The sequence below is a fragment of the Lacerta agilis genome, chromosome 5, assembly GCF_009819535.1.
Source record: "Lacerta agilis isolate rLacAgi1 chromosome 5, rLacAgi1.pri, whole genome shotgun sequence".
In the NCBI taxonomy this organism is placed as follows: Eukaryota; Metazoa; Chordata; class Lepidosauria; order Squamata; family Lacertidae; genus Lacerta; species Lacerta agilis.
Window position 1 is genome coordinate 11,588,913 of NC_046316.1, and position 16,805 is coordinate 11,605,717.

At 44.0% G+C, this 16,805-nt stretch overlaps 1 protein-coding gene across 3 annotated transcripts in view; it reads left to right on the top strand.

Annotated features, from left to right (window-relative positions):
• NDST2 (N-deacetylase and N-sulfotransferase 2) overlaps positions 1 to 16,805 on the top strand; it is a 75,908-nt gene that overhangs the window by 47,310 nt on the left and 11,793 nt on the right. For all 3 annotated transcript variants that reach the window (XR_004426584.1, XM_033148582.1, XM_033148583.1), the window contains exons 3-7: positions 4,176 to 5,586; positions 13,800 to 13,887; positions 14,457 to 14,611; positions 14,954 to 15,139; positions 16,059 to 16,187. Coding sequence is in view for 2 of the 3 variants with exons in the window: in XM_033148582.1 (XP_033004473.1) it covers positions 4,594 to 5,586; positions 13,800 to 13,887; positions 14,457 to 14,611; positions 14,954 to 15,139; positions 16,059 to 16,187 (1,551 nt within the window). In the remaining variant the exon portion in view is untranslated. The remainder of the gene's footprint in view (positions 1 to 4,175; positions 5,587 to 13,799; positions 13,888 to 14,456; positions 14,612 to 14,953; positions 15,140 to 16,058; positions 16,188 to 16,805) is intronic.

A 16,805-nucleotide genomic window follows, 5' to 3' on the forward strand; every position in this document is an offset into this window, starting at 1 on the left:
TCACTTTCCAAGCTCTGGAAGTCCCTTTTTGCTTCTGGGAGGCCACCAGTTTTTGAAAACGCAGATGCGGGAGGCTGCTTAAGCAGTGCACTAAAGTGTCTTTTCCATGACTGGCAAGTATGATGGTGGAAGCATTTATAAACACAGCTGTATATTGTGGGGGGGGGGGGGGGGTTCTGGCAGAAGCTGTAGTCTCAACACAACAGAGATTACTGATCATACCTGGTAGTATTGCTTCCTTATTACATTTTCTTCCTGCCTTTTCTTGAAGTGGCTCAGGACAGCCAACACGGACTTGCAGTAATGAATTGCTCAAGGCCACTCAGATAGGTTCATGGGAGGGAGAACCCACTTTCAAAAACTCTGGCCATAACACCACACTCCGCCTTCTCAATTTGCAGTCCCTGCCTTTCTCATTCAGACTTCCTGCTTTGTACCACTGGAGCTCAAGCCGTTCCAGCCACCCTACTGCTCGGAGATGCCAATTTTCTCCATAGACCACGTAAAATACTGTATCTGGTCATCTGTAGATTTAATCATGTGAGATGGAGCAATGTCACTTCTTTTGTTTTACGAGCAAGCTGCTTGCTGTCTGTCCTGTAATCCTTTGCAAGGGAAACTTGTCTGGGTTTAGCAGTATAGGTATATAGATGGTTGCTGGGCACCATGTTTTCCTTCACCATGTCATTCTGCTTACCTCCCCCCCATCCCCGGGCCCATGCTGACACAGTTCCAAAACTGTTTCATACACCTTGTGCCAGCTGGCATACCCTCTGGCACTGAGGCCTTGTTAAAGAGATCAGAGCTGACAGATTCTTGAGCAGCAATCTGATACAGGCCTTTAATTTGTGTGTGCGCTCATGCTTGCATGCTTGTAACAAACAGAGGCTTGTTAAGAGCTTTGCAGAGACTTCAAATGGTGCATTTGTTTTGCGCACTCTCCTGGCTCTCGCCGGTCTGCCACAGGGACCTTTGCTTCTGCATGCCACTCAGCCAGTTTTGGAGCACTCCATCCCTGCATGCTGCGGAAAGGGACGAGGAGCCGTGCGGGAGCCCTTGCATTCAGATACTAGCAGGTGGTGTCAGTGCCTCTATTTGTAAACCAGACACAACATTCAGCGCTAGAAAAGTTGGGGTAATGATAAAATTGGCCACCTCCTGGATTGCTGCTGAGAGGAGAGTTGCAAAGAGACACAGTTTGTTCCCATGAGCACCCTGTGTCTTGTATAGCATTTAGTGCCATTTAGCTTCACCATAATTTCTTTGATAGCTTTGGTCCAAAGACTTTGCAATTACGTTGTTGCTCACACACCATGCTGCCTTCTGGCTCCTATTTTTATTTTTACAAAGACTCATCCCTGTGAGACTGAACTCAGAGTTAAATTATTGTCAGTGGGACATACGCTCTCAAAGCTGAAGAGAATGATGAGATGGTAGGGTTTATTATAGAACTGGTTCAGACTATTTTCTGTGAAAAATTTGTGTATTGTCCTTATAGTTGAAGATTTATTCTCTGTTGGTCAAGTACAAAACCCTTATTTTTAGTGGTTTTTAAAGGTGAGATAAATGCCATGCATGGCAGCTATATTTTAATTTCTAAAAGAATAAATGCTTGGGCTTATATTTATCTAGAACAGGGGTAGTCAACCTTTTTATACCTGCCACCCGCTAATGCATCTTTCTTGACGGTAAAATTTCCTTACCGCCCACTAGTGCTCGATGGAAGGAGGATTTAGCTTGTGCCATAGAACCCCCTACCGCCCACCTAGAATCCTGAAACACCCACTAGTGGGCGGTAGGAACTAGGTTGACAAACCCTGATCTAGAACATCTGCCGCCTGATCCTAAGCAGTGACAGGGTGTCTTGCTGCATTTGTTCAATGTGGAGGGAGAGTTCCGTTGCACATAATCGAGACACCAATATCTCTTAGCTAAACAAATCAGGTAGATGGTAATAAGAGTCCTTCTCCTTAAAAAAAAAAAATCAGCTTTGCAAGTAAGTCTACAGAATTGACTTGCCTATAAAATGTTTAGATGCTTGCTTATCTACCCATACTTAAGTTGTTGTTGTTGTTGTTTGTTTGTTTGTTTATATATCATCCTTCATCTGAGGATCACAGGGTGGTTACAATATAAAAAACAAAAAAATACATAACATGGTAGCAAACCAAAACAATAACCCCACCACCACCACACACTGTTTTGTTATTTATTAAATTTCTATGTAACACTAGTCATTTATGGTATGTAGATGGCCTGAAAAACACCTCTCTTCCTTTAGGAAAAGCTTCCCAACCTGGTTGCTGGGAGGATTTCTGGTTGCTGGGAGGGTTGCTCTCTAATCTGTTTACAAGTCTGTTTAAAATGGTTATATTGCACCCTGCCACGGAAACATGAGGTGAGAGCAAAAGGATTTATTCTTGATAAGGGCCGGTCTCCAGAACAGCACTATGTTGTTTGTTTGAAGTCACTTTTCTGCCTGTAGCTACTTGAAATACTGGTATTCTTTCCCTGTGTTCCTGAGCCCACCCTATTAGGTTTCCTATCATCTCACCTAGCATTTTGTGTGCTTTACATCTTTGTGAATTGGGATATTAAATTTGGCACCATAATCACTGGGTGGTTTTAAGAAGTATGGACCTAAATTTATTATTTGTATTCCTATTCTTTTTCCTTGTGTCTAATATTTTCCAACAAAGACCCTTTCCTACCAATACATATTTTAATAATTTCAGGGGAAATTTAATCTAGTAATAAGGGTTTATCCTGGGTTTTCCCCCCACCCCCGACCCATTTACCTGTGCCCAGGTGGGATTAATCAAATCCTGCTTTTTCAGAATGAAAAATCTATGCAAACTTGGCACTTCTCCTTAAACGCTGAATATTGCAAAGTGCTGAGTGAGTGATGAAATTCCATAGGGTCTTTTTTCTCTACTCATAGTGGCAGACTTGGGAAGGGAATATTTGCATGTTGGTAACACAAATGAGAGAGTATTCTATTTTTTAAAAAATAACTTTATTAGTAGATTTATCCTTCCAGTACAGAGTAGTTTGTTTCTGGTCTTATATACCAGATAATTTAAAAATATCTGCATTAGAATCCTTATGTAAACCACTTGTCTACAGTCATTGTAGGCTATATGTGAAGGGGTAACATTTCTTACCAAAGGCATTTCTACATTAAATATTCAAATTATCATTTTAAAATTATTCACTTATTGATTTTAAACTTATTACATAGGCTACATTAATTAAAAACTAACCACACAGGTATTTTCATATATTGCACGTTGAGCTGCAGGTCAGCCCCTGCTGTAGAAGCAGGCTTCAGGTTCATCACAGAAAAGTTATATGTGCATCCCAAGGGGATGAACAAGTCCTCATTTAAAGGTGATCGAATGCGCGTTGCTAGAGAAATTATTTAGAGTATTCTAAAGATGCAGTAACTAAATAACAGCTTGGGAAGTCCAATTCTTCTCTGGGACAAGAGTCTTTTAATCTTTTTTCTTGCCTGACTCATCACATAGCCCTGTAAATGTAATAGCAGATCAAAAGCTAATAACTGACCTGCTGAATCTTGCAGATTGGTGGTAGAGATGAGCTATGAGCCAAGAACACTTTATTTTTCATATCCTAAGTTATGATGGCTATATACCCAAAAATGAGACTTCTGAGAAACATGAAGGGAATATCGTCACCAGAAATAACAAGGGGGGGGGGGAGAGAAACTTCAGGAAGGAGAACCTTAACAGGGATGAGGACCCAAAACAGCTGAGTCTGAACTGAGAATGCTTAGTGGTCACAGAATGTCATGGGGGAGGGAGAGAGGAAAATTGGGAGAAATGGAATGAAGTCCCCTGAGAAAGGTATGCTTGGCTGGCTGGAACCCTGAACAGGTGTGCCCGTGCATGCAACATTTTGTTACAGGCAGGAATGGGGAGTCTGTGGTCCTCCGGTTGTTATTGGACAACAACCCCCATCATTGACCTATTGACCATGCTGAATAAGGCTGCTGGATTTCAATAGCATCTTGAAGGTTCCCACCCCACTTGTTAGCAAGTATATCAGAAGCAAAATGATGTGATTCTAATTCTCAAGCACACTGTCCCACTGCCCTCTTCCCAGAGCCCATTAGTTCGCTTGCCCTTAACAAATAATTTCTTTCTTAATTGCAGGTTGCCAGTCAACGGTGACTATCATGTGACGGGCAAGTCAGCCAGCTGAGGCAACTCTTCAGTTTGTGGAATGTTTTCCCTACCCCTGATGCCTGACATTTGCATCTGAAGCCAAGGAATTCAGAACTGCACATGACCCACCTCCTTCCTAGGACTCTTCTGAGCAAGTGGAGAAGTGAAGGAGGAGGGCAGCAGCACTCAGAGGAGCAATGGGACTTGAAGGCCATGGTCACTTGAGATAAATGGCAGATCACTGGGCATCTAGTCTTGTAGCTGCTTGCTTAAGCTTTATCCCTCTCTGCAGCCCACATTTCTTCTCTGTGAGCTGCCACTGGCTCTTCCGGTGGTGGCGTTGGAGACACCGAAGGCAGCTTGGTTGGTGCCAAGCTTGAGTAAGGGATAAGCCACGCACCTCACCATGATTCATCTGTGGAAAGTAGTGAGGCATGTGCGACAGCTGGAGCTCCACAGATTGATCCTGCTGCTCATTGCTTTTAGCCTGATTTCCATGTGCTTCTTGGCTTACTACGTTACCAACAGCCCCAAAATAAAGGAACCGCCTCCGTTGCCCTTCAGCGATTGTAGCAACCAGCACAGGGTTCTTATTCAACCCCAGGCAAGCTGGAGGCTTATGAAATCAGTGGACAACTCACGCACAGACCCTGTGGTGCTCGTCTTTGTGGAAAGCATCTATTCCCAACTGGGTCAGGAGATTGTGGCTATCTTGGAATCTAGCCGGTTTAAATACAGGACAGAGATTGCCCCTGGAAAGGGAGACATGCCCACTCTGACAGACAAAGACCATGGCCGCTATGCTCTTATTATCTATGAGAATATCCTTAAATATGTGAACCTGGATACCTGGAACAGGGACCTCTTGGACAAATACTGTGTGGAATATGGAGTGGGAATCATTGGCTTCTTCAAAGCAAATGAGAACAGCTTGCTCAGTGCTCAACTCAAGGGCTTTCCCCTTTTCCTACATTCCAATCTAGGGTTGCGAGACTATCACATCAATCCCAGTGCCCCGCTGCTGTACGTAACTCAGGCTAATGAAGTGGAGCAAGGCCCCCTGCCTGGCGATGACTGGACAGTGTTCCAGTCAAATCACACCACTTACGAACCTGTGTTGATGGCCAGCACCAAATCTGCAGAGTCAATCCCTCATCTGACCACCCACAGAGCTCTGCATGCTACTGTGGTGCAGGACCTTGGTCTGCATGATGGCATCCAGCGGGTCCTTTTTGGTAATAACCTCAACTTCTGGCTTCACAAGCTGATATTTGTTGACGCTATTGCTTACCTGACTGGCAAGCGTCTATGTCTGACCCTTGATCGCTACATCCTTGTGGACATCGATGATATCTTTGTGGGCAAAGAGGGCACACGCATGAAGGTGTCGGATGTAGAGGTAAAGTTGGGCATTTTCTGCATTTTCATGCTGATGGTAGCCAGTGGTCTGGATTAGGGGTGGGGGAACACATACTGTCATGAATAGGGGTTAAGATCTACTAGCAATTAGGGTGTGGAAAAGGGCAAGCAACTTCCTTTTGTGGTGACCATCGTGGCTTGAGCACCACATTTGGTTGGGTCCTAAGAGATGGCAAGAATGTAAACCTTGTTTTTTTGTGCACGCTCACACACACACACACACACACACACACATCAAAGACTTAAGCCACTGCTTCATGCCTGGGCTTCATACCTTTTGAAATCTATAGCAGACTTGCTAGGGGCTATATTTCATTGAACCCAGTAGGACTTAATTCCATGTACAGAATTGGGCTATGAGAAGCTCTTCTGTTTCTCAGTATGATGGGTGGTGACAGAAATGGAGGTCAATTTGAGGCTCTTCCAGCATAATATGAGGGCTGATGCCAGAGAAGCTGGACCACATGGTTTCTGCTTTATATCTGCTTGAACAACTCCTCTCAACTTGAGGGTCCTGCAAAACAGTTACTGCCAGCTCTCTTCAGTATACAGTGGTGCCCCGCTAGACGAATGCCTCGCAAGACGAAAAACTCGCTTGACGAAGGCATTCGTCTAGCGGAAGGCTGCCCCGCAAGACGAAAAAGTCTATGGGGCTGCCTCCGTCTTTTTTTTTTCGTCTAGCGAAAGCGCGGCTGTCATTGCCGCTTCGCTAGACGAGAAACCCGCTAGACGAAAATTTTCACAGAACGAATTATTTTCGTCTAGCGGGGCACCACTGTACAGGTGAAACTCAAAAAATTAGAATATCGTGGAAAGGTTCATTTCTTTCAGTAATTCAACTTAAAAGGTGAAACTAATATATATCTCACTTTGCATGTCATGAGTCTATCTCATATATTAAACTCCAGTAGCTAATGAAAACAATTGCTTACATAAATGGACTTTTCCATGATACTCTAATTTTTCGAGTTTCACCTGTAGTTGGTGGAATGGTATGGAAGTGTCCGGTTTGCAGGTTTGAGTGTAGTTGTACTGACAACTTTCCTTGAAAAAGCATATATAAAGTATTAGGAATCCTGGTCTGCAGCTTTTGTGTTCCCCTTTGTCTCAATTGGCCTTGATGACCTTACACTAGTACCTCTTCTTCATGATGCCGTTTTTCCAAAACAGAGACTGTGGCCTGGTTTACACATCACATAGCTAAAAACAAACTATGGTTTAATGTAAGTGTGAAGCATTCTGCGGAGAAGTTGCTGTGCTCCTCTCCCACTCCTGCTGCCATGCCATGTGGTGGGGGGACAAGCTAAAGTCTGGCATATTGTGATCTTCAAACCTGTGCTCCCCATTGTTTCTCTCCAAATAAACCACAAGCAGTAACAAGGGTTTGTGCTTTGCTTACCACTCATGATTTGCTCAGGGGTAACAAACAGCTAACCCAGATTCACATGACACACCAAACTCTGGCTTGTTTCCCAGCAGCAGAGTAGGTGAGTAGTAGAGTGAGAATTTTGAGCAGTGTTCAGTAGCAGACGGTGTGTTCATATTAAATCATTGCTTGTGATTAACTGTGGTTTAATGTGATATGCAGCTAGGCCAATCGCCATATACAAGGGCAGCATATATTTGATTGCCAGATCTCACATATACATTCACTCCCCTGAGCATTTAGAGGATTTGGGTGAGGGCAGGGGTCATTTTCTGTTCACCCCTGGTGCTACGGAAGGTGGAAGCAGTGAGAAAGGCTTAACATAGCTTCTGCCAAAGGGATTGGTGGAGACTACAGATAATGGCTGGATACTAACCTAATCTAAATCTCCACGTAGGGAAAAATGATTGTGTGAAGCAGGCCTAAGAGGAACACAGTAAGAAAGGCAGAAATTCATAATAACTTGTCCCTTGTGAGAATGGTCAGGGCATGCCTCTATAACCATACTTCAGACTCTGAAAATCCTATCTGTAATCCTGTGTTTATCAGTAAAACTTAAACCCAAATCACCAGGGCAATCCCTCCCAAAGCCGAGCAAGCAACACCCCTGTTTATTTCTGGAAATTGCTCACCCTCCTTGCATTACTCATTTTATTTATTTTGTGCTGTATTTATATGGCTTCCATTCTGCAAACTAGCTGAGATTGGATTCCCATCCAGGGACCAGACCCACAGCTTCCAGATGCAATTATATCAGAATCTTCAGCCCTCTATTTGCCCCAGGAGGAAGATATAAGGTTTCTCAAGTGACTGCAAAAAAACACAAAACAAAAAAAGCACAACCTCAGACCAGATCATTCTAAAATATATTTCGTTTGGAGGTTTAGTAGAGTGAAATGGAGCAATAATCTGAGATCAGTGAAACAGAATTTCAGGCAAAGCAGATAAAGCTCAGATTTATCCATTTAAAAGAGGCTCTGTGGGTGCAGAGCTAGAAAGGTTAATGAGTTTTCATATATATTTTTTTAAGCAAGAAATAATTTCATGGGTTTGTTATTGAGTTCTCAGAGGGAGAAAGAAGTGGAGGGGAATTTCCCTGTGAAAAAATAGCTGGTGTGTTTTCCTGACAAGTTATATAAAAGGGATTCAGGTTAGTCTAACCAAATGCCTAATCAAGTTTAAATATGATAGATCTTGCTGCCTTGCCTCCTAAAAGGATTCAGATTGTGTCTTGGTGATGAAAATTGTTTTGGGGAAAGCATCTTTCTTTAGTGTTGCATATTGGGCAGCAGCTTAAATCAGCAGTGCAAACTATGTAAAAAGACTTAGCATGCATGTCTAATTTGCTTATATGAATTAGTTTTGCAGAATTTTGCAATCAGTTTTTAAGGCTTTCTTAGTCAATAATTGGGGAATGATTATTGTGGCTTAGGAAGCTGCAAGGTGACAGGTGTATAGAACATGGAAGGAACTGGGCTTCTGCTGAGTGAGGATACTGCCACTAGAGCTCCTCCTGAGCAGCCCCTGGGGAACTTTCAAGTAGGAAATGGTCATCTCTGCCACAAAGAACCCCCCCCCCCATGAAAGTTGCCTGTCTTTTAAGGGAAACAAGATGTTTCCGAGATTTGCTGTCACTACCAAATTCTGTTTCTAGAAAATGCATGTTTTACACATCATCTGGAATAATGCACTTAAAAGCCCCAAACTTATTTGCCTTTTACAATGGTGCCCCGCTAGACGAATGCCTTGCTAGACGAAAAACTCGCTAGACGAAAGGCATTCGCTAGTGGAAGGCTGTCTCGCAAGACGAATTTTTGAATGGGCTTGCCTCGCAAGACGAAAAAAATTCTGATCCCCCCCCCCCGTCAAACTGCTCTTCCCCCGTTGGTGCTTCGCAAGACGAAATTTTCGCTATACGACAGTACTCGCAAAACAAATTAATTTCGTCTTGCGAGGCACCACTGTAATTGGTTTCTGGATTTTAACTATGTTTTTATCTACAGTTTGTCATTGTGCACTGTTTGCAGAGCTTTTTCACCAAGTGGTTTGTAAATCTTTGTACTACGTGTGTGCTAATACATAAATTATCCATTCTAGATTTTCTAGCATGTGACATTGCACATGTATGTGCTTGCACGGCTGATTGAGAATGGTATAGCAAGCAGTGGCTTGGATAATTATCCTGCACTTTTATAAAATAATACCCACAAATAATGACAAAGTGTTCTTCCTGTGAGTGCACAAAATAATGCAGTAACGTGCAATTTCTCAGGCACAAGGCAGGCCAATACAGTGGTACCTCGGGTTAAGTACGCTTCAGGTTAAGAACTCAGCTTAAGAACAAAAATCGTGCTCTGGCGGCGCAGCAGCAGCAGGAGCTCCCATTAGCTAAAGTGGTGCTTCAGGTTAAGAACGGACCTCCGGAACGAATTAAGTACTTAACCCAAGGTACCACAGTATTTGATGAGCAGCCAGGTAACAACAGGACCTTTGGCTTTATAGCAAGCAGTGATGAAAGTGGTGTGAGGATTAGTATTTTCCCCTTCTCATGTTCACACCAAATTTGAATAGCAGTAGGAACCTGTCTGCTCTGTAATCCTTCCTCTTTTACTGTAAGAGCAGGAAGCACTGGATATTATGTCCTGGTCAAATTTATTCCTATTTTTATAGGTAGTTAAAAGAAACAATTCAACCAGACCTACTGATGAGCTGAGAAGATGTGACTATTAAGAGGGCATAAGGGCCCCCCCCTTGAACTGGATGGAACAAAATGCTAATTCAAAATACTTGTATATATGAAAAACAAGGAGGCATGCATTTTTAATCTTTTCATAGGCAAATTTGTTTTGTAAGACAATTTAGTAAGCAACGATATTTAAGTAACCTGGCTGCAGAAAGCACATGGCACAGTGTTTATGTTACCGTTGATATATATTGTACAACTCAGATATTTTGTGAAGGGGTTACAACACTGGAGTGGTTAAAACGACCAGGTAAGCTTCAGTTTTGGGAAAGGTATGATGGGAAAAATAAAACGTTAATAGATGCAGACTTGTGTTCAGTATTGCAGAATGTTGGAGAAGAGGTGGAATGGCCTACAGAAAGATTATATACATATGAATATTTCCCACTTCCTTTTCAGTCTTTGTTAATGATTATGCATTGTGAATCTTCTTGGTACTTTAAGATTACAACTGATTTTTTTTAGGTCAACAGTGAGCCTGCATAGGGTGCTTATGGTTTGGGGAATCATTAAAAACACCAGGATGAAAACATCAGAATGGGGGCTAGTTGGTACTAGCTGCCAACATTACAGTTGCAGCTGCCACAAGGAACATGGTTGTTTAGGATTTATCAGCTGGCAGATATGTTGTCATAGTAACCCAAAGCAAGGCTTTAAATCTCCCTCAGTGCACAAAAGGGTAAGCCTCTTAGTATCATCTCTTTCTCACTCATCTTCACACCAAACTTTCGCAGCAATTGGAGCCTGCTCAATAATGGTAAACTCAGGTGGCCAGTGCTGACAGGACTGTAGCCAAAATGGGGCCACTGAGAATCAATTGCTTAGTACAAAAAAGAGAGAATGAAATCCTGTTGGGGCAATCCACACCCACCCCAAAAAACAGCCAAAGCAGGACGGAGCATGCTCAGTAGCAACAGAATTGAAAACGACAAATTGGAAAAGTAAAAGGAATGCTGGTGGGATAGAGAGGAGAGTGAAATATCTTGCTTGGGGGGGAATGGCTGACTGAAACCCTAAACAGGAACATTTCTTTTAGGGTGGAAGATAGGCTTCAAAATTTTGCTGTATTTGTCCTGGTATGGAAACAGGCATGTTTGCAACTACTATAGTTGCAGATCACCAAGAAACACCCTTAGAAATGAGATGGTGTCACTTCCAGCAAGGCCGGCGCTTGCAACTTTATTTGTCTGCACACTTGCCGTTTTTGCTTAGTGCTACGCGCTGTGGGTTAAACCGCAGAGTCTAGGGCTTGCTGATCAGAAGTGTCAGCGGTTCGAATCCCTGCCACGGGGTGAGCTCCCGTTGCTCGGTCCCAGCTCCTGCCCACCTAGCAGTTCGAAAGCACGTCAAAGTGCAAGTAGATAAATAGGGACCGCTCCAGCGGGAAGGTAAACGGCGTTTCCGTGCGCTGCTCTGGTTCGCCAGAAGCAGCCTTGTCATGCTGGCCACATGACCCGGAAGCTGTCTGCGGACAAACGCCGGCTCCCTCGGCCTATAGAGCGAGATGAGCGCCGCAACCCCAGAGTCGGACACGACTGGACCTGATGGTCAGGGGTCCCTTTACCTTTACCTTTACAAGTGGCACGGGGGACGTGGGTGGTACTGTGGTCTAAACCACAGAGCATAGGGCTTGCCGATCAGAAGGTCGGCGGTTCGAATCCCCGCAACGGGGTGAGCTCCCGTTGCTCGGTCCCTGCTCCTGCCAACCTAGCAGTTTGAAAGCACGTCAAAGTGCAAGTAGATAAATAGGTACCGCTCCCGCAGGAAGATAAACAGTGTTTCTGTGCACTGCTCTGGTTTGCCAGAAGCGGCTTAGTCATGCTGACCACATGACCCGGAAGCTGTATGCCGGCTCCCTTGGCCAGTAAAGCGAGATGAGCACCGCAACCCGAATCGTCCACGACTGGACCTAATGGTCAGGGGTCCCTTTACCTTTGCAAGTAGCACACATGGCATTCTCAACCAGATTTTGGTTAGTTTAGGGCAGTTTTTCTTCTATCAAAATACTGGAGACTATAATCTTGCCCTGTATTAAATAACTATATTCACCGGATAATAGATTGTGTGCTTGCATGAGGAATGTGTGAATGTATGTGGTGTTATATAGGGGAGAAATGTATGGTCCCTTCCGCCTCAGAAGCACATTAAATTAAGAAGAAAGCACATTGTGCAGGATAGCACAATGGTCCTCAAACTGTGGTCTGTAGGCTTCATTCAGCTGGTTGATGGAATGATTGTAGACAAGGACAAAAAGGGGGAGGGTGTCCCACTCTACAACATCCCTGAGCATGCCAGCCTCAACCCCTCTACTCGCCATTCTTCCCACTTAAGCATGAAAGTCTGAAGGAAAGCTTCTAAGCATGTTCAGCTAAACATTATTAGAAGCCTCCACACAACTGGGAAACCTGATGACTCACAACTTCAAATTGCAAGAGGGCATTCGGCCAAATATCTGAACTTTGTACTAAGTGTGTGAAGTCTTGAGTGGAGAGGGCAGGACCAGCATGTTGGGGGGTGGGGGTGGGCGTTAAGCTAGTGGCACATGCACCCCAGGCCCCCAACACACTTTTTGCCCTTGCATGTTCAGGCTACATATCCAAAGGGGAGGACTTTTGATGAAGTGGAGCTTGTCGAGAGCAGGGCAACTAGGATTCAAGAGGGAAGCTAGACTAGCATTCACTCAGTCAAAATTATCAGGTAAATGTAAAGTACCCTTTAAAAGGAACAAAGTTTAAATTTTCAAGATTACGTAATATAAAAATGTGTTGTTCGGCACTCTGTTGTTATGGCAATACATTTAGTAGGCCAACCAACATATTGCACAATAGTGCACAAGCTTTCAAGTTCTCCAGAACTCTTGATTAGACTAGATGGCTTAACAGTCTTCCAAGAAATGACAAAAGGTTGCTACACTTCTTTTTCATTTTGGCTGAAGAGCAGTACAAAATTATTTAAGTCAATAAAATTAAGTTTCTCTTGAGACATGTCCATGTTCTGCAAACTTGTAAATTTTGTAAATGTAAAATAAAACAACTATCAGGTATCATTATGAGGGGATTATAGCTTAGACACACTAGAAAACCTTGTAAATGGTGCAAGCATTCTAATTTTGTTATTTTTCTGTTGTGAACTGCCCTCAGATCTTCAGATGAAGGGCGGTATACAATTAATATTATTATTATTAGTAGTAGTAGTAGTAGTAGTAGTAGTATTCAAGAGGTAGTGAGGGCTGTGGGGAAGTATAAATCTTCCAAACATAGGCATTATCTGAGCATCCCCGTATCTCCAGCATGGACCCGCCTCCAAGTAGCAGGATGTGATGAACACTATTTCAGGGAGCAAGCGTTTCTGTTAGAGCTCAGCCTGAATCTCCTTGGCGTTGGTCTTATTCATAAAATTCCTCATATACATTCAGAGGTATCTTGTTCTTCCTCTTCAAAGGAAGAGGCCCCCACTTAAATTGGCCACTGCTTTATATTTGACTTTGCAGAAAATTAAAGGTAGACAAGCATGGGTTACTATGTAAATAACAATAGCAGGTTAATCATCACATTCAACTCTGGTTCCCCAGCCTTGGGCCTCCAGCTGTTTTTGGCCTACAACTCCCATCATCCCTGACCACTGGTCTTGTTAGCTAGGGATGATGGGAGCTGTAGTCCAAAAACAGCTGGAGGCCCAAGGTTGGGGAACACTGCCCTAGACAACATTTTAAAAACAGAGGCAGAAGCCTATGGTCCAGCTGGCCAACCTAAACATTTTGTGGATGAGTTGATCTAGCTTAGGGTTTGACATATCTGAAGAAAGCTATGCACTATCTTCTCCTCAAAAACAGAGAACCCGAGGGCAAGGCCAAAGACAAGGATCAGCCTTTAAGAAACTAATGTTTGGGGATGCTTGTGCATTGCTGCCAGCATGTAGGCTTTGTATGGAAGTGCCCTTCTTATTGAAAAATCTGATTTAGAATCTGTTTTGAAGTTTCTGTCTCCTTCTCCCTCCCCACCCCCACCCCCTTCTTATTTTTCAGGCTCTATTGAACACTCAGAACAAGTTGAGGACTTTAGTTCCCAATTTCACTTTCAACCTGGGATTTTCTGGGAAATTCTACCACACTGGTAAGCTGCCTTTGTTCTTTTCACCTGTATTGTATATTTCTTAGTGAGTTGCCATCCACACAGCAGTTGTGTAAAGTCTGATCTGGATCAGGATCCTGGTATCAGGTAAAAGGAGGTTTGTTAACCCTCTGGGCCTCACTGCAGTTTTTTGGTCCAGGATAGATAAATATCTGGCAGGGTTTTGGCTTACAGGGACATGTAACCTCTACAGAGGTTGGGGCCTATTTGAATTCTTTGATTTGGGGAACTATTGGATCCAAGGGGTGTTCTGACAGCTCTTAGGTGCTTTCAGTACAATGGAGTGAATGGGAGCCTTTTATGCCAGGGAAGATAGCAGTTGCGGAAGCAGGGGGCTAATTTGGATCAGCATGGGGCAAAGGGTTAATGCCCCTTAGCTACCCACAGCAGGTCCCTGGTGTGGGTGGGAACCTGGTGCCTGCTGTTTCCTTTTAAAAGCCATTCATGCAAATGAAATGTTGTCTTCTCTGGTTTGACCGTTTAGTGTCTGTGATGACTGACAGTTGAGCACCCCTTCCTTCTTTCTTTCCTTCCTTCCCCCTTCTTTCTAGGTACTGATGAGGAAGATGAAGGGGATGACATGCTGCTAAAGCATAGGAAGGAGTTCTGGTGGTTCCCGCACATGTGGAGTCACATGCAGCCACATCTCTTTCACAACGTCACTGTGCTAGCCGAGCAAATGAAACTCAACAAGCAGTTTGCTTTGGTAAGGAGCAAATTCAACTGGGGATGTTCCAGTCCGTGAGATGTTTGACCCCGCTGATCCAAAAATTGCCATCTCAACAATATTCTGCCAAGTTTCCTTTCATTTTATCCATGCATTGTTGCCTAGAGGCAATGTTTTACTCTTCACAGGCAATTGACTGTTTACAAACCTAGTATAAATATGTTACGTCATATACCCCAGACCCAAGTTCCGATTTACTAACTCATTTATTTACTTTTTGTTTTGAGATTTCTGCCTCACCATTTCTGCCTTCCTTCCATTCAGCAAGCTGCTAGTAATACAGGGAATAGAGGATTCTTACCATTTGTGTTCTTCTTCCAGGAGCATGGGATCCCCACAGACCTGGGCTATGCAGTAGCCCCCCACCACTCAGGAGTTTACCCTGTCCATGCACAGCTCTACGAGGCATGGAAAGCTGTCTGGGGCATCCAGGTGACCAGCACAGAGGAATATCCCCACCTTCGGCCTGCCCGGTACCGGCGGGGCTTCATCCATAATGGAATCATGGTGAGACAATGAAGCCCCTATTGATTATCTGGAGGAGAAACATGGCCACTAGCTTATTGGGTACTCATCCCTGCATTTTGAATGCTAATCTTCCCTGAAACTCTCAAACACAAAAGCAAAGGGAGCACAAGAAAGAGTCCTGCTGGATTTTACCAAGGTCCATGCAGTCCAGAGTCCTGTTCTCACAGTGGCCAACGATGCCTCTAGGAGGCTTGCAAGCAGGGCTCCACTTGTGGTCCCCATCAACTAAAATCCTGGGGCATACTGTCCGACAGTGGAGGCAGAACATAGCCACTGTGGTTAGACGCCCTTCATAAATTTGAATGAAAGTCAGTTCTTTGTAGCAATCACCCAGACCAGTGTAGAATTCCTAGTATGTAGAATCTGAGACAGAAGAACTTACAAGTGGAGCCATGCAACTGCTCCAACAGTTGTGTCGCTATTGGGCAGCTGAGCAGGAGAGGCTGGATTGGTTCCCTCCTTTAACTTTACATTATGTATTAATAAAGAACTCAGTTCCCTTGAGTGCCAGTCCTTACGTAGCCAAAAGAGCCGCCTCTTGTGCATGGATGGTGCTCTCAGCATGCTTAGGAGAACCATGGGGTTTGCGGAAATGCAAGAAAAGGTTTAGGAAAATTTCTTGGGTGGAAACCTCAGAACAGCCTCACGAGGACCAAATATGCTGAGTAGCCGCAGAACACCAAGTGGTGTGTTTTTTCCTTCTTTCTTTATGGAGTGGGACTGAAAATGGCAGTTAGGAATGATAGCAGAATAGCAAATATGATGTTGAGACATCATCTAACCCCAGTAGAATTGCCTTCTCCTTTGGCTGCATGTTCCCACTGTTGGCTGCATGTTAAAATTCACAGGAATAATCCATGGCCATCTCTAATTTTCTCTCTCCCTCTGGCTCACCCAGGTGTTGCCTCGACAGACTTGTGGTCTTTTCACTCACACCATATTTTATAATGAGTATCCTGGTGGCTCCAAGGAGCTGGACAAAAGCATTCGTGGTGGTGAACTCTTTCTGACAGTGCTCCTGAACCCAGTAAGTGCTGCAGCATTGGGGGAGGGGGCAGTGTTTGTGATTACCTGTGTGCTTCACGAGGTGAAGGATGGGCAAAAGTAGTTGGAAATACAATCTGCACAGACGCTAAACACAAGCAGCAGTCTTGAGGCCTAATTCTCACCGGGCTGTCTCCAGAGACAGACAGATGCCAACAATGAAAAAAAAAAAATTTCTACCCTACGTCAGTGGTGGTCAGGTTTTTATTTTTTTCTTAAGAGCACAGGAAAAGAAAACTGCCGAGGCCTGTGTATCTGGCAAAAGTTGGGCAAAAAAGTGAAGGGAAGCATTTGTGAGAAAAATTGGCCGAACAGTTTTGCCACCCAGGAAGTTGAAAATGCCTCAGGGAGGACAACAGAAATGTGACACAGGTTCTTCCTAGAGATAAACCTCCTTCTCAAGGGCAGCCTACATTCTTAGACTCAAAGCCTGGAGGGGAAACAGGGTTACAATCGCTTGCTCTGTCCCTGCCCTCCAAGTATTCAGTATTTAGACCTGTCTGCGAGAAGCTGGTCTGAACCTTCTGCTCTGTGTGCACAGGGATTAATGGTGGTGGCAGGGAGAGTGCAGCATGATTCCTCCATGCCTTCATGCAGTGAC